At 40.7% G+C, this 26,542-nt stretch overlaps 1 protein-coding gene across 3 annotated transcripts; it reads right to left on the bottom strand.

The window, feature by feature from the left end:
• Positions 1-10,971: 10,971 nt before the first annotated feature.
• Positions 10,972-26,138, bottom strand: LOC135493221 (coronin-7-like). Of its 3 annotated transcripts, none has more exons than XM_064780329.1 (24): positions 26,101-26,138; positions 25,167-25,278; positions 24,594-24,693; positions 23,785-23,862; positions 23,356-23,426; positions 22,833-23,016; positions 21,967-22,178; positions 21,715-21,797; positions 21,367-21,421; positions 20,985-21,042; positions 20,646-20,791; positions 20,169-20,264; positions 19,610-19,792; positions 19,074-19,337; positions 18,791-18,899; positions 18,226-18,455; positions 17,865-17,969; positions 17,555-17,640; positions 17,062-17,200; positions 16,601-16,807; positions 16,231-16,366; positions 15,607-15,788; positions 14,966-15,014; positions 10,972-14,348 (listed from the first exon to the last, which is right to left on the bottom strand). In XM_064780329.1, exons 2-23 carry the CDS (start codon positions 25,224-25,226, stop codon positions 15,000-15,002), a joined length of 2,799 nt encoding a protein of 932 aa, XP_064636399.1. In that variant the 5' UTR covers positions 25,227-25,278; positions 26,101-26,138; the 3' UTR covers positions 10,972-14,348; positions 14,966-14,999. The 3 variants fall into 3 exon arrangements, with proteins under 3 accessions (XP_064636399.1, XP_064636400.1, XP_064636401.1); XM_064780330.1 differs by lacking the exon at positions 26,101-26,138 and adding an exon at positions 25,668-25,791; XM_064780331.1 differs by lacking the exon at positions 14,966-15,014.
• Between the last annotated feature and the right edge of the window lie 404 nt (positions 26,139-26,542).

Below are 26,542 nucleotides of genomic sequence, written 5' to 3'. Positions count from 1 at the left end.
CCGTAATGTTTCCCTTGCTGTCAAGTTACATCAATATCTCCCCAATTAGTGTCAGTGCAAACAGGTCCGATGCGGTTTTGTTGTGACTGGTTTGACATGTGTGGAGCAAGTCCAGTCGGTTGGCAACCCATCCTCACCAAATTGAGAGAAGGGATGTAAGCGCAGAAATTTATTCCGAGTTGGCAATTAAGACAGTACAGGATGTCTCAGAAACAAGTCTTTAATGCAAGAAAGGGCATGAATGTGCATTCTGGGGGTCAAGATTAAATTTCTCCTTGGGACAATCTGACAGCTAGACCATAATCACTGGTTGTGACATTGTCCCTGTGGCATATACTGTGCAAATCTTCACATCACACCCCAAAGCGACCCAAATCAGATTCATTAGTGTCCATTACAGGTTGTGACATTGTCCAAGTCATGCCATCAGACCAAACCAAACTTTAAAGTGGTGAAATGCAAAGACAACTATGCATGAACAATACAGGACCATATTTTCCAGGCATGAGAGGAACGACACTTGAGGTGAAATCTCTACATTCTTGAAATACTATTTTTTCAGAGCATTACTAGTTTTTTATACAGCTCTAATCTAACAATGTAATGCCATAAACACTAAAGCAAACTAAATGACACTTGCATAGTTTACAATGTCAGGTTGTAGGCCTAAATGGGCCTGCTCATGGTAAAAAAGGAATCAGGAACTGTCCAGAGTGATTATGATCTCGAGTCAAAGACCAACATCAGGGAGCATCAAGACTCCACAAGACTGTTCTTTCTGCTCATGAGATGCGAGGTAAAACGAGCAACACGAATTTATAAATGACATGAAAGAGTATACAGTTTGAGGTAAAGCCACATAACTATTAGATAATTGCCAAAGCAAGAAATGAATCTGCACATATTTACTGGTATGCAGATATGCCAGCAAGGCATCAAAACCTTCGTAAGCCCTTAATGAGCAACTGATTTATAAAATTACAAACAGGATTTATCTTGCAACTGTACTGCTCCAAAAAAGAGAGCCAAGTCTGCACATAATTACTGGTATGCAGATATGTCATCGAGGCAGGCAAGACCTGAACACTGCCACTGCTTCACAAGTGTAGCAGTGATATTGCTTCAAAGCAAAACTTAAGTCTGCACATAATTACTGGTATGCAGATGTGCCTGTTCGACAAAAAGACCCTGAACACTACCGAGCAACACTAATTTACAATTGACATGAAAAAGTATACAGTTTGAGGGAAAGCCACATAACTATCAGGTATTTTCCCTCTGGACTGGTGACAATCGGACTGGCCCGAAACTCTCATTACCGACCACTCCTCAGTGGAAATGAATCCAACAAAAAATGGGGTCATTGTATACAGTGGTACTGTATTACCCCGATGAGAAGCACTTTACTGATGTCCCCCACTCTCAGCTAAGATATTTGTGCGCGTACCGGTTTATCTACGGGCTGAAGTTGACGATGTACTCCTGACGGAGCCATTGGGTGCTTCGCCCGCTCATTGACCGAGGCATGGTGACCTGGAGACAGTGACCGGATTAGCACTAGCTGGTCGAAGGACACTTCACAGGGCGTCAATTCGCAACTTCTCATCATTTTTAAGGCACGACCCATTCACGTGGACCAAGGCTTACCCACAAACCTACTCCTTACGTGGCGTGGGGTACCAACCCACCGCAAATTCAGGAGTGTGCAATGGTTTATGAATATCCTACACCCAATTGTGCTGCCCATTCGCAATAGGTTTAACCACCGTCATGCACCCCTGACATCGCCATCTCTCAGACGGTTAACAGGAAATGGTGCAATCTGGCTGCAAATTTTTCCCAGAGGGACGGGATAATGATTATTTCAGACCGATCAGAGTGTCACAAGTTCAGAGCGAAATCACCTGACACTTATATGGAGTTGCATCAAAATGCAGACTCTTCATTTCATTTGTAAATAGGCATCGATTATTTTTGTTACATTCAATGGACCCAGTCCTACAATCTCTGGAAGAGCCAAGTCTGCACATAATTACAGGTATGCAGATTTGCCCGCGAGGAAAAGACCTGAACATTGCCACAAAATATTGCTTGAAAGCAAGAAATGCAGTTGCACCAAAATGCAGACTCTTCATTTCATTTGTAAATCGGTCTTAATTATTTTATCACGTTCAGTTGACCCAGTCCAACAGAGTCCAGGTTAAATGCGACTAACCCCATGGACTTTAATAACTGAAAACAACTTCATGTAGGTCACTATACTACCTAAGCTACAGTGGCTGCGATACCAAGACGTTGGTTCCTCGCCTGAGAAGGTCACCTTCAATTTAGGTATAACTTCTAAACCTTTAGGCCTACAAAGTCATTCTTAGCTGAAAAAGTAAATCTTCAGGTATTTTCGGCGCCACTCAGTTCTTCGTTATATTCTCAGTGTTCACAGTGTCCTGCATGTTCTGTATAACTGGTGAACCAAAGCAGAAATAATGATAAGGACTGAACGTGAGTAAAGGAAAAAGATGTTCAGCACAGTTTTCTGTCAAGTGATTTCAATGATCTCCTCCTTTCCATTTATAACCGTAGTGTTTCCTTGGGCTATGTTTAACCCAGGCACGCTGCAAGGCCAAATGTTCTACACGCAATTGATGACTGAGCCGCTCTCAATCACGGACAGGGACTTTGATCCCAAATGGCCGGTCGTTTAAAATATGCTCTACTATTCATTCTTAAACTTTCAATTAACAACAGCCATTAAAAGATGACAATAAAATGATTGTGGACATTGCAATATGACAGAATGATATCATCAAATATTTAGGTCCTTGGCAAGGACAGGAAATGTTGTCGCACCATTGTTGAACTCCACTGCTTTCCATTTTTCCCAGCAAAGAAACTGTGGATTCCCTTGATCATGAAATGAAATGGCCAGGGCCATTGTGCTCACCTCATGTGGAGGAAAGATGGATAAAGAGCATGGTCGTGTGTCATGTAGTGTTAGGTTTGATGTAGGTCCAAGCAATTACAATTTCCCCAAAATGGCCAATTTACAGTACATTCGACCTCTGTGACCTTGAAAAGTAGGTCAAATCAAAGAAGACCCGGGTGACACATTGAATGGTTGTTAGAATTAGATGTACCTATGATATAAAATTGGTGCCAATCGGGCAAGTCATTACTAGGAATAATGGCATTTTGAAGAATTTAGGATTTGGCCCCCTCCCTGGAGGCCAAACGGCAAATCAGATCGCACCAAACTTCGGTACCTGAGATCACCTGACCAAGGGGTACATGTGTACTTAATTTGTGATCAATAGTCATTGCAGTTAAGAAACGTGCCATAGTTACGGCCTGACGGCCAATTTACGCCATTTGACCTCTGTGACCTTGACAAGAAGGTCAAATTAAAAACCTGTGTGACATATACTGTATGGTGGTTAGATGTACCCATGATATCAAATTGGTGGCAATCGGGCAAGAAGTTAAGGAATAATCACATTTTTAAGGTTTTTGGATTTTGCCCCCTGGTGGTCAAGTGGTGAATCATATTGGACCAAACTTCGGTCCGAGATCACCTGACTAAGGGGTAAATGTGTACCAAATTTGGTATCAATAGTCATTGCAGTTTAGAAACGTGCCATCATTACATCCCAACGGCTAATTTACACCATTTGACCTCTGTGACCTTGAAAAGGAGGTCAAATCAAAAACCCGGAGGATATATGATGCACCTTTGCTAGAAGTACCTACCATATTTTTTTCAAAATTTCCCGACTACTATTAAGGGAGTTATTGCATATTTTCACTTTTAACGTTTGGCCCCCTGGTGGCCAAACCATGAAACGAATCAGACCGAAACTTGGTCTCCCAGGTGTCATTACATAAGGGTACATGTGTACCAAGTTTCAACTCAATAGCTCTAACAGTTACGAAACGTGCCCTGCTAACGGACGACGGACGACGACGACGACGACGACGACGACGACGACGACGGACGACGGACGACGGACGACGGACGCCACGGTATGGGATAAGCTCACCTCTGCTAAGAGGTGAGCTAAAAACCAAAGATGATAGATGTCTTTTCCAGTCAGAATGGAAGGGGCCCTATCGTGTTCAAGACATTTGAACTTAGTTGATGTGATCCTTGTCCATAACCCAGCTTGTTTACGAGAGATGTCACGGCGATCTACCAGCTTCAATTACCAGTGGTTTTCCCGTTGAGGTGCTGAAAATAAGAAAATAATTCTTTTGATTTTAATGACTTCTTCTACAAAGACAAGAGTTTTTAGAAACAGCTCCATGAAAGGCCTCTGGCTTACTAAGAGGGGGTTGTCAAATGCACAAGGACATTGTACAGTGATTGCAATTCACTCTGCAACCTTATTCACCAGGAACTTGCCAGCACTACTGACTAACAGCTATTTAGAATGTAAACATTTCTATTAAAGGAACACAACAGGACAGCACTTGACCAGTGTTATGACTTAAATCTGTTATAAACTTTTTGACTTATTATTCTCATCATTCTGGACATTCTTGCTTTCTGATAAGTTATCCGGCAGGCAGGCTACTGTACATCTATCCTGCACAGATTCACATTGCACACCAACCTTTTATTCTAAGATTGCTTGTCCTTGCAGCGACATTGTAGATTCCTTCATCATTTTCTCCAGTCAGATGATTACAGTGAAATCTTGTTAGAGGTGTTGGAGTTGCAACCCTTAGCATGTGGACTGATCTTGGCTTGCTACCAGGAGGACGATGGTGTGACTGCTTTTCTCTTTTCCAGTCTGTGCCATCTCATGGAGGAGCTGGAAAGGACCAGTTTTCATGAACAAAATTTTCGAAATAAAATAAACAATGACGCGGAACAGTCCCCTGGCTTTTCCACACCGAGATAATCATCTGCCAAATATGAAGACACGAGGCAAATACGAAGCAGTTTTAGAAACAAGTGCCATTATCTGCCATAAGCAGATCACTGGTCTGAAGTGCAATACAGACAACCATCACGTTTGCTCAGACTCTGTGAATAGTTGGCAGTAACTTGTTACATACATTTAGCGAGATAAAATGTTGAGAATTGTCTGCGCTGTTGTCCAGTTTCTTATGCCTTGTTTAGGCCAACCTACCTTCAGTCCACAGAGGGAACTCCTGCTGTTATTCAGCACAAGATGCCTTGGATGGTGTATTAATGTGATGAAATACTAAATAACATCTTCCGATAATCAGCGGATTCCGCTGTCCGAGGTGATTTGATGTTGAGCAGATTTTTGTTCATTATTTGGGCAGGAATCAAAATTTAACCTATGGACATGAATTTGAAGCTGTATGGTACTTCAAACTTCTCTTGCCTGAATGAAGGGCAAGAAATGTCGATGCTTTTGACAGCTTTTCGACTTGTTGACGGAATATGAAGAACAATTTTCTTACCCAAAATATTTGCTCCTTCAAAAGTCAACTGAATCCCTCTTCAGGATACACACACAGACCTTTATGTAATGGACACATCTCTCCATGTATGTTGTATCTCTCCATCTCATCTAGCTTGAAACCATGCAGGCCCAATAATATCTCAAACTACTAGAATGCCTGAATTTGCAACACCTCAAGCTTTTCACTGCAAGGAGGTCTTGACTGCAGCCAAATTTCTTCTTAATTTTTTCACACATGCATTGACGAGTCTTCTTCCTAATCAGCTGTTACCGTCTCACAGAGTTCTATGATCTGCATCATTGTCTCGCACAGGCTCAGATCACAGGCAAAAGGAATCCTTTCAAAATGCATGCTTTACAGCACAGAATATTTCTCACGAAACAACAAACATGCTACGACTTGCCAAGGAGGCAAATTCAGGGCATCTAATTATCAGTACCCTCTATTATGTTTATGTTGGCACCTAGTTGGTGGATATTTCCCCAGGCCAAACAAGCTGCCTGTCCTTTTACTGTAGGGTGCATGCAGAGGCTCTCTTGGACAGCCTCTGATAATTCAAGTTCATATTTGAACTGGAACCAACTTCAGTTCTGTTCTTTGTGGCACTGGCAACCTGCTGGAAAGAATATCTTTCTTGGTGCGTCCCCAGCCCTCTTTCACAGCAGGTGTTCCAGATGCGAGTGCATCCTAGTTAGCAATAGTTTTTCCAGACCTCTGTGACATCCCTGTCCTTTAATCTTAAAACCACGCTGAAACAGAAGGCCAAAACCATTAGAACGATCATAAATTTTTAAGGCTATTACACATGAAAGTTTCTGTCACTTAGTCATCCTGCTGGCATTCATCCTTTCATTATCATCATAGCAGAGGTAGATATGTAGCTAGGTATCCTGTCACTGGCTTATTTTGCTGTTGCCAAGTTTGTACAGTCGGTCTGTAAATCCAATATGGCGCCAACTTGGTTATCCTTGGCCCGACATCAAATTTTTGTTCCCGTGTTGGTAGTTAAGCTGTCACTGTCACATGTCCAATGAATGGCATTACTGTTTCTCAGACAACAGGCAAGAAATAAGTCACACCGATTTGACAGTTAATGTCAGTCAACACTTAGCCATGCCAAACCAAACCGCTTTGTCTTTTTCAACAGTAATATAGCATCGGTCTGTCTTGGACAACCTCAGTGACAGCCATGCCCCTGATGTTGAAACAGGCTGAAAAAGCATCTAGAATTATCATGCAAGTTATTTGTAGGCCATTACTGAACGAAAGACTCTTTGATATCATGCTGAAGCGGACATCTTCGCAATATCTAATCACGGTAGCATAGCTGATAGACGCCCAGCTACTTAGGCATTTTGTAAAGACTTCAGTTTCTAGTTTCTTCCCCCTTGTCCTTGTCATTCATTGGCCTATTTAAATACTGAGGTAAAGTTGACAAATTGTCAACACATTGTAACATTGTCATCATCTGATTAACACTGCTGGCTACCACATAATAAGGCCAGGCCTTGATCCCAGGGAGATTCTTTGGCACACCTCTCAAGCCAGCATTGCCAGCTTCGTTCTTCCGCTCGGGTCATTTGCATCAACTCTGCAAACACTGCTCCCAAGACAGCTGTACCCTTGCATAAGTCTGCTGTCAGAATAGTGGTGAATGTATCTACTGTCCTCACTCTGTCATTCTTACATCTCCCTTTGGCCCTGTCCTTGGTTACCACACCATTTCTTGTCCCAATCTTGTGGCTCCTGCTCCGTAACGCCATGATGCGTCCCTCTGGTCAACTATACATGGACCGGATCATGGTCTACAGCGCGGCCTGGAAAAGTAGTACAGTTCTCATTATATAAAACTTGGCTGAATTTCGTGACATTATGAGAACACAATGAGATTAAGTGTCAGATATTGTTTCTTGAGAAACAATTTTTTTTCATTTTCGACAGCAAACAAGCCCAGACTTCTTGAATGAATTTTGGTCATGACACATGGGGCAATAGGCTTTAGGGAGGAAGTATAGAGAGGGAGAAGCACCGTTCAGTGAGAACACCCAATATTTCGTCCATTTTTTACTGGACTTAGGCAAAATCTGGTGTTTGGAATGAACAGAACAGCAAAATAAACCCTAATAACAAATATTCAACCCAAACAGAGGGTAAATATTCAATTTATGGCGAGAAATGGGAGTTGCCCGTTTCCATGGAAACCTTAATTGCACCAATTTAGGGGAGACAGAAGCAACATCTGTTAAGTGGAATAGAAAGAGCACCCCAAAAAACATTTGGAGACCATTTTCTAGCTCAATAGCACTGTTAATAAGGAAGATATTAGAAAGTGAACCTGAAATTATGTCTAATTCCCCTTCTCAATTCTGAATATTGTCTTTACGTTTCTCGAGACAAAAGACTGCAAAAATCATAAAACATAAATTGCAATATCTTTCTTATTAATTGGAGAAAAAATTTTAAAGACCTGTATTGCTCATTCATAGCTCTTTCCAGTGAATGTAACACATTTTACATTAAAGAAACTGGAAAGGTTCAGGTATGTACCCAAATTTGTTTTAAAAGGTCCACAATTTAGAGAAAACCCTTTGCAATGACTAACTTTCGGTCACCACACATTACAATAAACGAGCTCAGAAACTGCAGGAAGGACTCAAGGAGGGAGGGGCAAGAACAGATGTTCCTCAATCCTCAGTTTGAAAATCAGCCCAAGTCTCCAAGAATTAATGAAAATCCCATTTTTGGTGACCAGGGCCTAGTCCTAGAGGGGAGACAATTTGCCTCGCTTTTGGTTCTGGACCTTGTTCCAGCGAAAATCAAATGTCACACCTTCATGCATGCAAATTCAAATTCAAATCTTTTATTAACGCCCACTAGGGGCCAATGGCAAAATACAATAATTACAAAATATACAATTAAAATTACAAAGCAGGTAATACAAGGTGTTATAAAATATACAATGTTAAAAACGCCCAATGAAAAAATACAAAGTTAGTTAGATTACACATAGTTAAAATAAGCACTGAGGGCTTACTTGTTTATAAATCATGATCATATGGAGCTGCGTAGTTTAAAAAATAATAATTCAGATGATAACTTCAGCAGAGCATGGTGAAATCTGTTTAAGAATTTTTGTGGACAGATCAAAATTCTTGTGGACAGATCACTGTGTGCATGTCCTTCATGAACACAGTGAACACGTGGTTCGCTGTGCATCGCTGTGCATTCAAAATGGCCGCCGAAACATTGTATTCAGTTATGCACTGGCCTGGTCAGTTTCAACATAATTTTCGCTAACAAAAATGGTGAATATCTCTACGCACTAAAGTTTATCAGACGCAGAATTACATACAGAACACGAATATCTGGCTTAGGCACTATGGCGAATATCATGAAACACTAAATCGACACGCAGAAATCGATGGGTTTTTTTATGAAGCGCGCAGACCACGTGTGCTAAGCCGCAACGCTGCGAGCTGCCATCACCACTTTTGCCCGTCAGTAAAAAAGGCCCTATTATTGCACCGATAACACAAGAAACCCAACAAAATATCGGAATATGAATGAGCCATGTTACTTTATCAATGAACTTACCATCCAAAATATAACTTTATTCGCGAAATAAAGGAAAAATCGACAATTTAACGGAGAAGTCTTGAAAGACGCTGCGCCGGTGGATCTTCCTCGTGGGCAGACGATCGCGTGATGACAGGATGACGTAATTTTCGAATAATTCCTTCATCTAACAAAATAATACTTGACACTACATGTAGATCAAATTTCTTTCCCTGATAGTTTCATCAGTTTGTCTCCCGAACTTTTCAAAATTCAGAAAATTCAGAAATATCTTTGATTTTGAAACAACTTTCACTGTCACCGGGACGAAAGTTGGTTGTGACAATGTCTTTGATGACAGGCCTGAAGCCCAGTCCATAAATTTGACTGGCGCTAGTTCAAAGTCCTTTCCGAACCCGAACCAGTAACCTGAGCTGCCTGTGGTTACTTTCTCTCAAAGAACTCAAGGGATCTGATAATATAACAAACTGGAAGAGTATTAGTAAGACTTGCTGTGACATTGTCCTCAAGGGCTGTTGGGGATTGACTGGAAACCAAGTTGTATGGCAAATCCTGGACTGCCTGTGGTTACTCCCAAATCACTCTAGGGATCTGATAACCAACAGGAAGAGTGTTAATAAGACTGGCTGTGACAATTGTCCTCAAGGGCTGTTGGGGATTGACTGGAAACCAAGTTGTATGGCAAATCCTGGACTGCCTGTGGTTACTCCCAAATCACTATAGGGATCTGATAACCAACAGGAAGAGTGTTAGTAAGACTTGCTGTGACATTGTCCTCAAGGGCTGTTGGGGATTGACTGGAAACCAAGTTGTATGGCAAATCCTGGACTGCCTGTGGTTACTCCCAAATCACTCTAGGGATCTGATAACCAACAGGAAGAGTGTTAGTAAGACTGGCTGTGACATTGTCCTCAAGGGCTGTTGGGGATTGACTGGAAACCAAGTTGTATGGCAAATCCTGGACTGCCTGTGGTTACTCCCAAATCACTCTAGGGATCTGATAACCAACAGGAAGAGTGTTAGTAAGACTTGCTGTGACTATTGTCCTCAAGGACTGATGGTGACGATGAGCCCACGAGTTGAATAACACATCCCGTGGACTGTCTTTTTAACTCTATAGAGGTCTTATAACAAAAGCAAGAGGAGTGTTGATAAGACTGCCTATGACATTGTCTTCGGGGCAGTTGGGGACGCAGTAAGCCAAGTTTAATAGCATTAAATCCTGGGCGGCGTGTAAAGATATCCAGCTGGAATAGTGGTGCTAACAAGACTGGCTGTGACAAGTTCTCAAGGGGCAGTTCGGGACGGTAAGCCCAGTTGAATAGCAATCCTGAACTGCATGTAGTTGTACTTAAGTCTCTTTGGAGATCTGATTGCCAATTGGCAGAGTGATAGTATAACAGGCTGTGACGTTGTCCTCCAGGGCTGTTGGGGACTGTAAGCCCAGTTAAATAGCAAATCCTGGGCTGTGTGGTTACTATCACGTCACCCAAAAGATCTGATAACCAGATGGAAGAGTGTTGAGAACAGCGCGGTGATAACATTGTTTTCGAGAGCCTTTTGAGATGACTGAGGAATCATTGAGACCTCTATTTAGTGCACTCAAGTGACACTGGAGATCTGATAAACAGCTAGAATAGAGTGCAAGTAGGCCAAATTTGGACATTCTCCTCTTTCGACCTGACAAAGTCTCGAGTTAGTATGAAAGGCGTTGGAGACAGATTCTCAATTGAACATGCCCAAAATATATCAAGTCTAGTGAAGAGTTTTAGAAAAGAAATTGACACTGTAATAGTAAGCAGTCCTCTCGCCAAAACATAGGGTGCCCCTTCGATGATTTGGCCTACATTTTAGCTCCATCATCGCAGTGTTTGATAGGATAACCAATACATTTCGGTATCGATTCTTTAAACCACACTTGTCTCCGTTGATGGAGGATAATTTTTTTAAAAGACACTGATATTCAAATTCATTACAGAATTTATTACATTTCCATACTACCTGTACATGCTACATGTAATAATCTGTACATAATGGGTATATACATGTCAACAAAAATAGAACAAAGTGGTCCATTCTTGGTGCACATCATCTCAAACATTCAAACTGTTAACTCATCTGCATAGATCAATTTCCTTTGAATTAAACTTTGCATAATCAAAACGAGTAGAAAAGACCCAATTGACATTTTTCTTTAGAACTGCCTAAAATTAATGGCAAAGCCTTTTGCATAAAAAACATGAAATCAGTGAGAAAACCAGACAACATTTTATACAATGTAGGTTCTTTGGGGGGGGGGGGGAATTAATACAACTGTACAATCTTGACATTGAATTTATACAATTATGCATTTAGACAGCCCTGTTTTAAGTTGAAATAGAAAGAAAATAAAGAAATCTCAGTCTCCTGTGATGTGATCTATCAAAGTAGATGGTTGATCAAGATAACACAACAAAGATAACATGAAAGTTTGAATGCTCACCGTCAAATTTGTTTGGTTATAGGTTATTAATTTCCGAGTGGTTTATCCAATTTATCTCACCATCACAATTATGTTGTATGAATAAATTGACACAGCCTTAAAATATCAGTGGAGCCACCTACAAGACAGAAAGTGAACATATAATACACAGACATGTCTAGTTCACTTTCTGTTTCGTAGCGGGCTCACTGGTATCTTTTAAGAGGGCATATTTCTCTTACATATTGCCTTTTAAGCATAGGTTAGCATGGATACATTTATATAAATCAATCAACTAGATCAAGTCAATCTTTCCTTTAAGTACACTCCTTATTGGACCATGATTATTTTTCATTGTTTCTCCTATTTTTTTATGATTATATTGATATTTACCTTTCATGCATATCAGAACCAACAAACATGTGGCCTACTTGTCCTATCAACATGTAATGTACTTGTTGGTCCAAAATAACATAAAACACCCCTCAGTTACATGCATTATACATAATTCAAATATTTTACACGCGACATATCACTTATTGACCATCACATTATCAATAATAATAAATCTCAAAATAAACCTGCTCTAAAGTGTTCCATCAAAATAGAAAAAATTGCAATTGGTTTGCTCCCTTAAAGTCATCCTTGATACCAGGATCTTTCCCATATTCTCTTTCTTTACTAAAGCAAAGAGAGAAGTCTATGCGAAGAACCCTGGCATCCAGCATGTTAACAGTGTTTGGTTCAGGAAATGACAAGTTACAGACACTGAACACATGATTTTAACGCGACCATGGTCCATAGAGTTTTAACTCAAGTAAAATACAGTAAATTGTTGAGCATCACTAGGAGAATTAAATTGGGATAACTTTCCATGGATCAATTACCTCTTTTGAAAATATGCCATCTTCATTTCCAATTTCATTACAATAGCACAACATGAAGAACTGTCCTGTGCCGTCTTGAACAGAGGTTGTTCAGACGACGACCTGACAGAAAAATCTGCTACCTTGACGGTCGAACGGACGCCAAATATATTGCCATTTAGCCACACGGTGCACTTTGTTGTGGTAGCGAAGTGCAGTGTGGTGACATCAACAATATTTGATCCACACATGGCATACGCCCTAGTCGACATCAAAATGGCAGACTGCTGATTAAAAGTGACGTCACAGGCTCTATCGGGTTATGACTACTGAGGACATCTTAAAACTCCCTGAATAAGGACTTCACTTTGACACACAGATATCACTAGAGTTAAAATGCATAACAATGTACTGTCCACAGAGCTTCATTGATGGCACGTAAAATAGTTCATTTCTCGAGGTAGACACTTTTGTTAGGTGAAATAGAAGGTGACGGAAAAATACATGTGTTATAAAGGCCCAGAACTTTGATAAAAATCTAACCACAGTAATTTGAATTTGAATTGTGAATTTTAGTTAAACACTACTGTAACCCCACATATCATAATTATATATAAGGTCAAACGTGCTCTGTTGTTCCTGCACAATGTACATATGAACAACCACAGTGTAAACATGGCTGGGTCACATGAAGAACTGGGCCTTAATTCATTTTCACTTGAATACTACAAATACCTAACTAGACTACAACAAGTAAGCATGCATCTATAAATTATTTAGTTTACATTTACCATTCTTTAGCCAATAGCAACATTTTCCAGCTTACACTACAAGCAAAGTCCACAGGTTACTCTCAACAAACATTTTTTAGTCGCTACATTCTTCAGAAACTGATAACAGGTGTTTATCCACGGAGTTATACTGGAAAGGGTGCCAACTGCCCTTAATTTAGAAAATTCTTGAAATTTTGGGAAACAGACATACAGCTGGGTCCCTCTTTCTCTGAGATGCTCCTCTTTTTCCAACCCCTGGACCCCCTGCATAACAAACAGCCCTTGTCTTCTGCCCAAAAACTGGCAAAGCACTTGCACTTTGAAACAATTTACAAAACATTTAAATCTTTTTACTTTGTTAGAAAGAGGAAACAGATTGTGGTCACAAAATATTTGGAAGCAAATTCATTGACACACACCACAACATCAAAACCATCAATTACCGGTATGTTTTCACAGAAAAAAATATTTGCATCCACATACAAATTTATTGACAATTCACATATTCTGCAAGTACTCAAAAACCTTGCACATCCTGTAGCCAGAATCGGAAAAAATGGCTCTTCGATGACAGCATATACATTTTATAGCACCATTCTATAAGTATACTGGTGTGTGTAGACTATTCTCAGTGTCATGCAATCTTATAAAACAGAATAAGAACTTAACAGATATTTCAAAATAACTAGCACAAAGAGGTGGTCTAAAAACATGACAATCCCCTTTCAAATTTGATCTCTCTCGTTCTATATTACACAGCCAGAGAATGATTCTAATTATGATATAAATTTAAGATGAGAAAGAGACCACGAAAAAGATGCAGAAAACACATTTGTTTCTGTTGTATTTACTTTTCATTATTACTATTCTAACAACTCAAATCTGTGCCAGCTATTTTGAAATGATTTCAAAATGAGTAGAGCTCTTACTAGTAACTCGATGGTGGATTATATGTCAGATGAAAAAATTAGCGTACAAATGTGCAATGAACAAATCGTGGTCGACTTCAACTCGAGCATATGAAAAAGTGGCAGTGACATCGAGATATATGTCATTGCAAAAAGATAACAAACACAAAATGCAGGATTTTCACCGACGAATTTTCATCACTTGCATCACCTGACCGGGTAGCTTGTTATGGAAGCTCTTGAAGCTGCATAAGCGACATATCTTGCATACACGTCGCAGACAAATCTCAGGAATTAGGCTTGATCACCGTTGAAGTTAGTCATCATCACTCTGCAAAAGGAATGAAAAATGAAATTACTGGAGTGTGGGCTCTCTTGTCTGCCCTGGCACAGCTACTCAGGCGGAGAGAATTTAGATTTTAAGTCCCATTCCTAGGAGTTTGAATAGCCAGGAGTTCCTAGAAACCCGTGCCAGTTGATCCAGAGATACAATATGGGTTGTCCCTGGGTTCAAACCTGGACCCCTTTGCGTGGTAGTTTTAACTGCCAGACTGTGAAGCTCGTACATTGCTCTGATGTGGGATCGTGCATTCCTGATGTGGGATAGCGCATTCCTGAGGACAACCATTCAAAATAGATTCAGGGTACATTACATCACCAAGAGAGGCCCTTGTTTACAAATAATCATGCCTCTGTTACACATTCCGGTGCATAAGTTCAATCAGGCATCTAACCCCTTGCAGAATCCCCTCCAAATGAAAAATTTTACACATTTGAAATGAATGCACTTCACATGCGCGAGACACTTCGCATGCGTAGATGAAAACATGTTCGTGAAATATACATGCGTCAAGTCAGGCTGCAATATGGAGAGTAAGACATTCTTCAGACGTCAGGGATAACTAAGCAACACACAACCCACATGCTAAAATTTTGTAAACCCCTTACTTTCATTGCCGGAATTGTTCACAGAACATCATTTTCATTTTGATTCTTTCTGTGAATGGATTAATGTTTGGTCAATACCTTTAATGTTCAAATTTTCAGGTCTCAACAAATCTGATCAAAATATAGATGACTTGTGTCATCTAATGGGGGACTGACGTCAAGAAAGACAACAGGAGTCACATAGTCCTCAATTAGGCCAAATATCCAAGTCCTCTATTACCTCTTAGAAATCTAGGTTTTTGGGCATGTCTTCCTGTGAAGAACCCTATATGAGGTACATGTATGATATGCGCACTCCTCTACATAATCAAGCTGGGAAAATTTTCTCATTCTTTGAAGTAAACGTTGTTGCTATTCAGGACAGCCACTCACAGTACATTAAATAGCATTTTACATATCTGCTTCACTTTCAACAACCCTGGATAACTTTTTTTGTAAAATCAGGTCAAAACTGAAAATTGAGTTGAGTTAAACTGGTAAAGAATTGTTAGAGCAGGCTGTGCACTTGTGCTGGCAGTCAGAATTTTCTCAAGAGAGTGAGCCATCTTGTGTAGTGGCAGACGACAGGATTAAACCGAAAATGCATTTTCATAAACATTCATTCATTGATCACCTAAAGGATTTCATAAAACCTTCCTTACCCATTCATCAGAGTCACAGCCCTCAGCCAAGTCTTGTGGCATGGGGCCCTTCTGCTCATCCATTTGCTCGGTCCAGCGCCCCATCAACTCTTCCTTCTTCTCCTCTGGTGTCTTAAATGCATCAGGGGCATGACTGTCATACTTTGGTTTAATTTTAGGCGTATGAGTTTTGCTGTCACTCCCTGGAAGATGAAGATGGAACAAGTTAATGAAACTTTTCCCCATCTTTACAGTACATTCTGTTGTGGTGGGATGTGCAACGCCAATAGACACCTAGACACTTGCTTCTTCATCAGATTTTAAAACTCATTTATACTAACATAAATATAACAGGCCTGACATAAATCAAGGTCCAATTTCCAACCCCCAAGATCAGACCCATCGCAAGTCTGGTTTGAGGAGACCACTCCATATCTAGCTCATCTATAGTAAACTATTTGCTAAGGTAATAATACACACTTGGCAGGGTCATCAAGACTAAGGTCGGATGGGTAGCACAAGAGGCACCACATTTTCATGGGCAGAACATGATGGGCAGAACATGACAAAACCCCACTCACAATTTTCGTCAAAAAGCCTGAGTACTCCAAGCAATTCGTACAGGAATATCACCACAGAACTTACAGTTATCCATTCCTTCTGGCTTCAAGCTGATCCTCCTCGGCTCCTTGTCAACGCCCGAGAACCACTCATCAGCAGTCAGGGTGGGCTCCCACAGCACCTTGGTATCAGGGAACACATCGTCTTGGAAGTACTCTTTCTGTGAAAAGAAACAAACAGATGAAGAGTTTCATCGCAAAGCAGAAATGTGCTCTATCCAACATTTTGAAGTTAACCATACCAACCATGATGAATTCTTTCCGATCACCAAGATACTGGATTATAACAGGGTACATTTGTTTTACTGTTCGTTTCTCTTTTGTCTGTTATGTCTGCTACAGTGCAACCTGTTAGTGAATGACTTGGGATAAAGTCGGAAAGTATGTGTTCCTACCTTGACCCTTGGCACGGTGAATATCAATGGCTCCACAGTCGTATTTGTCAACCGGTAGGAGCGGGCAAACTCAACCTTCTTAACGTCACATTGGTTCTTTGGCAAGAATGACAAACCCTGGTGCAGGCCATTTGCTTTGTAAGCAGAGAGTTCAAATATGTGAGGTGCATCAGTCCCAATCTCAAATGCTCGGATTGTACCCTCGCCCTGAAATTAAAACAATTTGGTTGTGAAATGCCAACCAAGAAATTGACACGACAACTATTCAGCAAAGAACTGAGTACCAGTTGGAAGTGCTCAGGTTGAAGCAGTGGTTAAGCAGCTCATCTGAGTTCTACTGAAAGGTCTCAGCTTAGACTGGAAAATAAATACAAGAGCACTTTGAGAATGCTGTACATTGTAAAGCGTTATACTGTAAGAACATGCAATCATTTTTATTTATTTATTTCGAGATTACCTACCCTACTTGTCACAAAGAGTGTTGAGCTGTCCTCATCATAGTAAGAGATATAGATCAACGGTGAGGAGTCCAAGTTGACTCGAGAGAGCGCCTGGGACAGATCAGTGCTATCGAACACAAAGATCTGTCGCTCGGACCGGCTGAAAAAAGATTACAATTTGATTGTACAACACAGGAATTCTGCATTTGATACCTTTTCAACCACTCTTAGGGTTGAAATAGATTTGTGGAGCATAATTAGATGCAGATTGCTCACTGGCAAACTTCATTTTGTGCATTGGTGTATCAATTATGTCACAGATTACTTTATATGAGGTGGGGCAGGGGTCAAGTACATCAGGTGATTAGGTCACTGGTTGTTTGTTTTACACCAGAGGAATAATGGCACAATCTGATGCACCGGCCCTCAAGTCATCGATCATTAATGTCTAAAACTTTCAGTTCCTCGATAACAGAGGTCAAGAAGCAAAGGAATAATATAAATGACAACCTACCTAGAATAGCCCAGGACAACCAAGTATTTTCCTTCACAAGCCCAGAGGACTCTTGCACCTTGCGTACCACTTGGTCCAACACCTTCCTGTTAAGAAAAAGGAAGATCTTTAGTTGACTGTTTTGTGTCATACTGTTCCTCACAACACATTAACTTCACAAAAAGACATTTTTTAGGGAATTCCTTTTAGTCAATCAGGTCCATCCTAAGCCAGCCTGGCCATGTATCCGGGCCTGAGCAGCCGAGCGAGAGTGACTGAGATGCACATGAAGTCTGGGGCGCCAGAACCTGCTGGCCGGGCAAAAACTCACCCTGATTGGTTGCGAGGATACCCTTGGTTCGAACACCCTGAGACGGCCATCTTTACAAGCTGTCACTAAGTACTTGCCACACGGGCTCCAGGAGAGGCAGAAGATCTGCAAGGAAGATCAACAAAATATTAAAGGACTGGTAACATTTTCAAAGAGATAACTAAGTCTTTCAAAACACTCGGGGAAACCACTGTCATGTGTAAATACTCTTACTGTATCAGCCACCGATTTTTAAAATAAATCTTTGATTCATTGAAATCAAACAGAGACACTTTCAATTCCAAATGGGTAAGCTGTGATTGCTAAAGTAACCACTAACAAATTCATATTAAAAGCACTAAGGTAGCATCAATAACCTTACCGAATCAGTATGGCCTTCCACCCTGTGCTTCTCTTCTCCAGTTTTTAGATTCCACACCCTAATGGTACCATCGTACGACCCTGTTGCCATGACCTCGCTAGCCAGGGGGTGGAACCTGAGGAAAGTGATCCTCTCATCGTGCCCCACGAGCTTGCCTTCTGGCTCCGTGAGAGTTGTAGTCAGACCTCCATCTGGTACCCTCCAAATATGGATCCTGCCATCATCACAGCCTACGAAAAAAAAGGTGGTTTTAACCCTCGACGCCACCAGGTTGTTCAAGACAAGTTGGTTTTAACCCTTGACATCACCAGCTTGTTCAAGACAAGTTAAGTCACCAAGTGCTAGTGCTATCTCATTCAGTTCGTGAAATAGAGCAGAGTAAAACCTGAACGTCGATCACGACGACAACTACATGTATTTTCTCCAAGAGACATTGAAACCCTGAGCTCCTTGATATAATACAACTGTGCAGCGTGACCTACTTTAATAAGTAATATTTGAGTGACAGGAACTGAACAAATTATAACATCAAAAATTGGAGAGCAAGATATTAAAGCAAACTTACTTGCGACTAGCCTGCTGTTATCAAATGGATCCCACACATAGTCTGTGACCTTCTTTCCATTCTGCAACGTGGGGATAACACCGTCGGGGAGGCGCCCTGGCTTACTGAACTGCATATAGATAATGAGACCATCAATAGATATTGCAAGAATCACAAAATATTGATCTTTGCAGCGGCAATGTCTGCTGACTAACAGGCTGACCAGCAGCGGATTGAAGGAATGGAAAATCAAACTAAAGGAAATGTATTTCTATAGTATCACGACAAGAATAAAATTCTTTACCTCATAAACTGCGATAAGCCCAGCTGGTCCGGTCAGTGGTACAGCACATCTCACAGGGTTTGCCGTGAATCCGTCACTCTCTCTTGGCATACTCTTGCCCAAGTTGCGTATATTGGTTATGTGGGTGCTCTTGTGGCTGACTGTGCCTTTCAAGTGTCTAAACTTGGCCGGCCGAAAGCCTGGGAGGACGTTCTCCATCTTGACCGTTATATTTTCAACTTCTCGCTTCTCAATCACAAGGCCTCCTCCATTTTGCCCATCACCCTGAAAGTAATTTTACTTAATTTGAGATGTAAAACAGGAGCTAATTAGTGGGTAGATTTGTATGGGAACAAGGAGACCAGTGTCATAGTAGTATTGTTAGCTTATCAAGCTCATCGTCAAGAGGCCTTCGGTCTGACACCCGGACGGATCACTGCTGTTTTGACTGTATGTCCTCTAGCAAGGCACCTAACCCTCCATCACAGCATCCTTGGAATGAGATGTAAAACCACAGCTTCTTGTAAGACAGGCCTACCCTAAAACTCAACACTAACCTCTGCAGGGCCATTATTTTGCATAGCTTCGAGTTTCTTGATATTTGCACTAGCACCACCAGAAGGACTAGCTCCGTCACCATTGTTTGTATTAGCGCCACCGCTACTGGTGAACTTTGGCTTGACTTGGGGCGAGGGACAACCAATTCTGACACCATCGGGTTTCAGGCTCTTTTTCTCCAGCTGAAAAAGGTACGCAAAGTTATTTTTTGAAATTGACAACATCATCTCAGCTTATATTGATTGGAGCTGAGCAAGAAAGATGCCAGGGTAAGTTAAAGATCGTAAGTTTACTAAATGCTGAGTTTGATGATGAGGTCAACTGGGACATGATTATCATTAATAGCTCTTATACACAATAAGGGCAATTTGTAATGTCAAGTAGGAGGAAACCAGGGACCTCGAAGGAAACCTTTGCTGTATGAGAGAGACACCCTCTCTCACGTGAGGAAATCCGTGTTTCCCCCAACTTTTGGTTTGAACTTGTCTGACCTACTGGTATTTTCATTTTACACAGTGCTACAGAATGAGATGAAGAAAATGTTGATTAGGATTATACCTCTTTGTTTTCTCCAGCAATCCATTCATCAGCTGTCATTGCAGGAATGTTGTTGTTAGTTTCGGGGAAGAGATCGGCATGGAACTCGGTGTAAGACTGGATAAAACAAATGGATGATATTGATTATGTTCCTTCTGATCGAGTGAGCACACAGTTCATAGTGTTATACAAGTTTAATTTTTCTGCCACAAATACGATTCATGACGTACTGATTATGCTGTGATATAGTTCTGGCCAACGTCTATTTTCAGTAACTAAGTCAGCTGTCCTAAAAACTTCGGACATAAAGACCCAGAGTTTTGTGGTCAGGGTCCGAAATGTACGACTTATTGGATTTTGCATTTAACTTGTTGCCAGCTTGGTGTCTTTCATCAGATGAAAGACTTTACCCGCTAAGATATTTGAACTTGAAGACAACTGCACAGAAGATTGCTGCAAATGTCTTGCATATCAAAACTGATAAACTGGGAGTCCTACCTTCCTTGGTACTTGATATGGCATCGTAATGATAGCACTCTTGGCCAACAATAGAATACGGTTGACCTCAGCATCCATTACGTTCATGGCAAGTTTAGGCACCACAGATAAACCTTGGATCTGCTCTGGCATCGACTCACATTGTTCTGAAAATGCATGATCACTGATTTAGTGTCCTCAGTGAGGGAAGACTAAAAGCCTAAAATATGAATTCTTTTCCCTATACAGGAAAGGTCAACTTCAACTTGAGAATCGAGCATGAGCCCCCTGACTTCTATGACTTGAGGGGTTGGGCCTTAAAGGAAATACAAGTTATTCTGCTGGCATCACGAAACTCACCAATTGTAAGAACATCATCAGTGTCCAACACTTCAAAAAACCTCAGAGTTGTATCACCCTGAAAAGATATGATGAAATCGTTAACAGACGTAGTCTGATGGTTAGAAACAACGTTGGGACTAAACTATATTTTTCTGTATTGATCATTAACACCCTTTGATTAAAGGAGGAGTCAGGGGAATAGTATTTACTCGGTTGGCACTGATAATAATTACAGTTTCTGTGCAGTGGGCATTTCTGGTACAGCTTCAGATTAAAAGTTTGCACAAATAGATGGTAGAACATATTTGTACATTTTCTTCTACACCCAAGAACAGCCCTCTACACAGGACCATTTGCAACTGCTTATTGCATTTTAGAATAATTTGTACTTATTGTTTACCTTTCCAGCAGCGAATAACATCTTGGTGTCATCATCATAGAATGGCATCAAGGTGCTGTAGAAGAGAAATATCAATATTCAGAGTGGAGGCAGTTTAGTAGTAAACTATGTTATTCAGAAGTTTGTGTTTACAGTGGATGTGTTAATATGGCACTATTTCAAAACTGAAAATGACAATACAAATCAAGCACAGGTAGATATGCACTGTGACTCGTCCCGTGCGAACATATAACATACTGTTATCACGGCGGTGATTCAAACACAAAAAGAAGAATGCCTACTCTTCAAATGGCTAAGGGGGAGCATAAGAAAAGCCCGAATCCAGCCAAATCTGATGACCTGACGTACCCATTTGAGTTATCAATTTCAACTGTCTTGAGCGCCTTGGAGAACTGGCGAATGTCCCTGATGGTGACCTCCCGATAACGCATCTGAAACAGATATGATGAGGCAGTGGGTAAATAAACGTGGCCATCCCGGAAGATAAAAATGACGAGTATTAGTTTTTGAGGATTTTGGATCAGTTTTCAAAGGTTCAAAGCCGACTCTAACTGGAACACCACAGGATACCTTCACCATTTATATTTATCCAGAACTCACCTTCGAAAATCCAGTTGTGGCAATTCGATCACTATTACCAAGCCAAACAATCCTAGAATCTTTGATGTTGTCATGGCCAGCAGTCTCCTGAGACATCGTCTGCTGTCGCGGGTCAAATATTCTGACCATCTTGTCCTTACTGGTTGTGGCCAGCATGCTGCCATCGCCCTTCCAACTCATACCCTGCAAGGAGTCCTCGCCTCCCTCCAAAACTTAAAAACAAACAAAACGAAAATTAACTTTGCTAGCTGGTTATTAGTGCAGGGTAACTCCTCCGGTTGGTTATTGATTCACATGTTAGAATCACTATTTCTTCCATTGAAAATATGTGTCAACACATCATTTGCATAACTTTGGTTCCTAATTATTTGCCCTGTTGGACAATATTATTACAACTGTCAAGGCCACACTCAGGAATGTACAGATCAAAAACAAAGACTGTCACATGATGTAATACAAGGCAGATGTCATAAGACCCAGTGTTTGCATGAGCCAGGAAACACTTAAAGGGTATGTTTATGAACAGAATATTTATGTCACGACTTACGTAAAGATCATTAAAAGATAATCGCAAAATATTGGGTCCTTCCTTCGTGTCATCACATAAAGTAGTTTCAAACCAAAGTCAATTAACGAGCATACATGTGACAAGTCACATGTGAATCGTGACAATTAAATATATTTTTAATTCATTGCAAACCCAGCTTAAGAACAAACTATTTAAGAATTGTCACAACCTTCTGACATGATTGAGGATAAACTGGAAACTAATGAGCACTTTGAGGTGATACCATTTACTTCACAATAAGTTTTCTGATTATTCCAAAAAATACCCCACACCAAGTGGGCTCCATTTCTCGCCTTACCAAAATGTTCTTTTTCAGCACCAACATCCCATATCTTGACCGTCTGGTTCGACGAGACAGCCAAGATATTGTCAGCAGTCGGATGCCAGAGAACATTCTCTATCCTCCTGGGCTCTGTGGGGATGGTAAACGTCGGCTCATTGAGACTGTCTCCCAGCTCTTCAGGGATCTTCCAAAGTTTAACCTAAAAAGATTCATTTATAAAGTGGAGAAGGGAACATTGGAATGGTCAGTGGCACATGATGTCATGAAGTCTCCATAGTACCTCTTTGTCCTTTATCATCAGATATCATAACTGACATTATGTGTGTGAAGTAAGTTACCCAACCCCATCAACTGCAGCACTCTTGAGGAGGAATACTGGCTGCTCATTGAGCATTAAGGAAGTCCCAATGAGCAAGACTTTGACATGGCCAGACAACCTGGGCGTGGGTTCTTTTAGATACCGATCAGCTTACTTAAGTCCTGTAGAGAACCTTTTGTTGGTTGCACTCCCAAGGAGAGATCGGACATAAAAACTTACAGATCCATCATATGATCCTGTGGCCAGGATGTCATCGTGGAATGGCGAGAAATCAAAGTCAGATATAAAATCTGAAAAAAAGTCACAAGGCAGAGATGAAAATAACAAAGTTACTGTCAACTCTGAAATCTTTGTGTATCTTCTTATTTTTTTTCACATTTAACGCCCGCTTCCCACTTACAAACTGAATGATTCAGTTTCTCCTGTCCTTCTATGACACATGCTAGATTTCTCCAATACTCCGTGGATGTCAAAGAGGATTGGGGATATGATAATACTCAGGAAAAGGCACGGCCAGTAATTCCAACTTCAGCTGAGGCGGTGAGACCACCACAGGCAACACATTTAAAACACATTTAGACGACACTTGCATCTTGAGAAGTTGTGAGAGAGAAGTAGTTCATTGCGGGCGAAAATGTGTCAACTAACCTGAGTGACCATGAACAGTTGTTAGACCTCCTGACTGTCTACCAGATGCATCCAGAGGCAACACACCAAGGGCTCCTCCTGAAATCACACAAAAAGTTGAACTATTTGGAGCATAACGGTAGTAAAAATAAAGGATTCTCTACTACTACCCATACTGATCAAAGAGACTGGCAGGGCTTTATGTAACACAAGGTGTGATAACAGTTGCCTTGCTGCCCTTCTTACATATCTAACATGCCACAAGGTGCCCAAACAATACTCTTTCAGGTTTCTTATCAAAACAGATCATTGATGCCAATTTTAACTGAACAGATCTTCGAATTAGTGAAGTCTGATGAGCCAAATATGACCCAGAATGTCATTGTTAGGATTGCAATAAGAGTACACTTGGCAGGAAGCGTTATATCCTGATTTCTGGGTCACTGTCCAGAGTAAATGAATTGATAGGCCTAATTGTAATTGTTAACTTGTCGTTGGGTCATTATTAAACAATTAGATGGGACATGTCATTCTGTTTAGTCTGAAACCTGGATGTCAAACAAAAGATAAATATGGCTGTGTGGCAAGTAGATTAAGCATCAAGACAAATCATGTGGCAGTCCTGGAAAAGGAAAAAAAATTCACTCCGTAACAACAAACAACTTTTTAGAATCATGCATGTTAAAACTTGCCACTTTAGGACCTCTGGAATAAAAAAATTATCAACTGCCAAAACTAATTGACATAACCTGATAATCTGGCATTTTGCTGGAACACTGTCAATATTTTAGCACTTTCAGACATTTGTCATTATAGTTTCGCAAACTAACCAATGGAGTCGATATTAAAAGCCATGAATTTGCAGCTGGCCTTGATGTGATTTCCACTCGACATCTTGAGCTTGCCAATTGGAATTTGGGTGATCCATTCCTGCAAAAAAACAAACAGCAATTGTAAGAAAACTTCTGAAGACATAGGAATGGCCAAATTTGACAGCAATCCTAGAAAACTTCAAATCTACCTATTTTTAGGCTCAAAGCCCTTGAAATACTAGACAGATACTCAAATTTCAAATTGAGAAGTGACAGGTGACAAGGACATCAGGCAAAAAAAACAATTACCAGCATAACCCTTCAGTCAAGTTCAACCACAAAGTACTTCCAATCATAAGTCAAGTCCCTACTATCAGAGTGGCCAATTATAATGAATTGCAGATTATCAGGAAATAAAGATCTGACCTTTCACTGTCAAATTTCATTGAAATGGGGTAAAACTTTAACTACAACAGGTATTAAAATTTAGGCTGAACATTAAAATGCCAGTAACAGAATTAGTCCTTCACATCAGTAAACCAGAGAAGGGAGTACTTGTACCAACTCTGCTTTCTAAATGTTACTACTTACATCCTTTTTGGGTATCTTTGCCCTGGTGTTCTTAAACTTGGTCACTTTGAACCGCCACATCTTGATGTCCACTTCACTTTATCAGATCTATAAAATATCACAGTCAGTTTATCTGAAAGAAAAAAAGTCCATCAAGTATAAGAACTTGGCAATAACACAAATAACAAGGGCACAATTCCTCGAAATCTGTTTGCACAGACTTCGCAATTCAAGGACAGCAACTGTTTGTCCCATCGGGTTCCTCAATGTTCCACTCCACACATGTACATATTCATCAGTCCCTGCCGGCCTGACATTATATCTCGCACTCCTCCTTACAAATTACAAATGGGCCGATACCCCCTACGCACCAGTTTTGTTCGGCCTATTTTTAGACCCACCTGTGCCTTTGCTGGCCACAATAAAGCCTCAATATTTGGGCATGTGTGAAGGAGCCCATTGATGATTTATGATATTGATGCGCAGTCAGAACTATAAAATCAAACGAGATTTTTTACTCACAGTCAAATGATCCAACCGACCACACTTTCAGGCAAACAAAGCGTTTAGATCAGATTTCAACATCAACACGACAACAGATTTAACTATCTAAACCTGTGAATCACTGCAGCAGCCCAACAGCAGACAGATTACCCATACCAGACAATCACGGAGCATGCACTTAGTCATATCAGACTCATTGTGTACACGAACTGTATACATTGTATACGTCCTGTACATGATGCACACAACAGATGACAGAATCAATCAAATTCGAGACAAAACTTAACAATATCGGCAACACATTTTTGCAATATTTACAACAGAATCAGAGATAACACTGAGATAGAATAATACGCAATTGCTTCTTCTTTTTAATAAACACGACACGACAATAATTGCATTTCCAAAAAGTGTAATTTGGAGAAGTTTTTCATTGACAAAAGTAGACTACCTTTCACACATGCTACTCCCAATCCAGGGCGATTCACTTCCGCAAAGGAAGGTGTCGCCATCTCTTAGCTTCGAATGGAACTGAATGTTCGGGGTTTTGATGGCGCGAAATTTGAAATGACTGCGTGTGCGTGATTAACCCGTTTCCAGTTGATTGTTTATAACGATTCACAGAAAAGTGACGTGGTCTACGTATGACATTATTTCAGTGTTTTCTAGGCCTACGGGAATGTGCTATTGAGATAGCCTATCTCCCTCTCAGCCTGCGATGGTTCAATGAGTTCTATGCGAGAGTCCAATACCGTTTTTACTATGCCGGAAACAATGAAGAGCCAGTCGGAGTCGACGACCTGGCTATTTTCAAATTGAATTAGCTATTCTCCTTGATCGGTCTTGCCTAACTCATGAATTGACTGTTCTCATCGACTTTTCGGCGCTACGGT

The sequence above is a fragment of the Lineus longissimus genome, chromosome 9 (genome assembly GCF_910592395.1).
Source record: "Lineus longissimus chromosome 9, tnLinLong1.2, whole genome shotgun sequence".
Lineage (NCBI taxonomy): Eukaryota > Metazoa > Nemertea > Pilidiophora > Heteronemertea > Lineidae > Lineus > Lineus longissimus.
This window is presented reverse-complemented; position numbering and strand designations above follow the sequence as displayed.

Coding starts and splice junctions, on each gene's coding strand:
- LOC135493221 (XM_064780329.1), bottom strand. CDS start 25,226: ATGTGGCGGTTCAAAGTGACCAAGTTTAAGAACACCAGGGCAAAGATA. Junction 21,798..21,966: donor CCACAACTGGATTTTCGAAG/GTGAGTTCTGGA, acceptor TATCTGTTTCAG/ATGCGTTATCGGGAGGTCAC. Junction 16,367..16,600: donor TCACCGTGCCAAGGGTCAAG/GTAGGAACACAT, acceptor TTCTTTTCACAG/AAAGAGTACTTCCAAGACGA.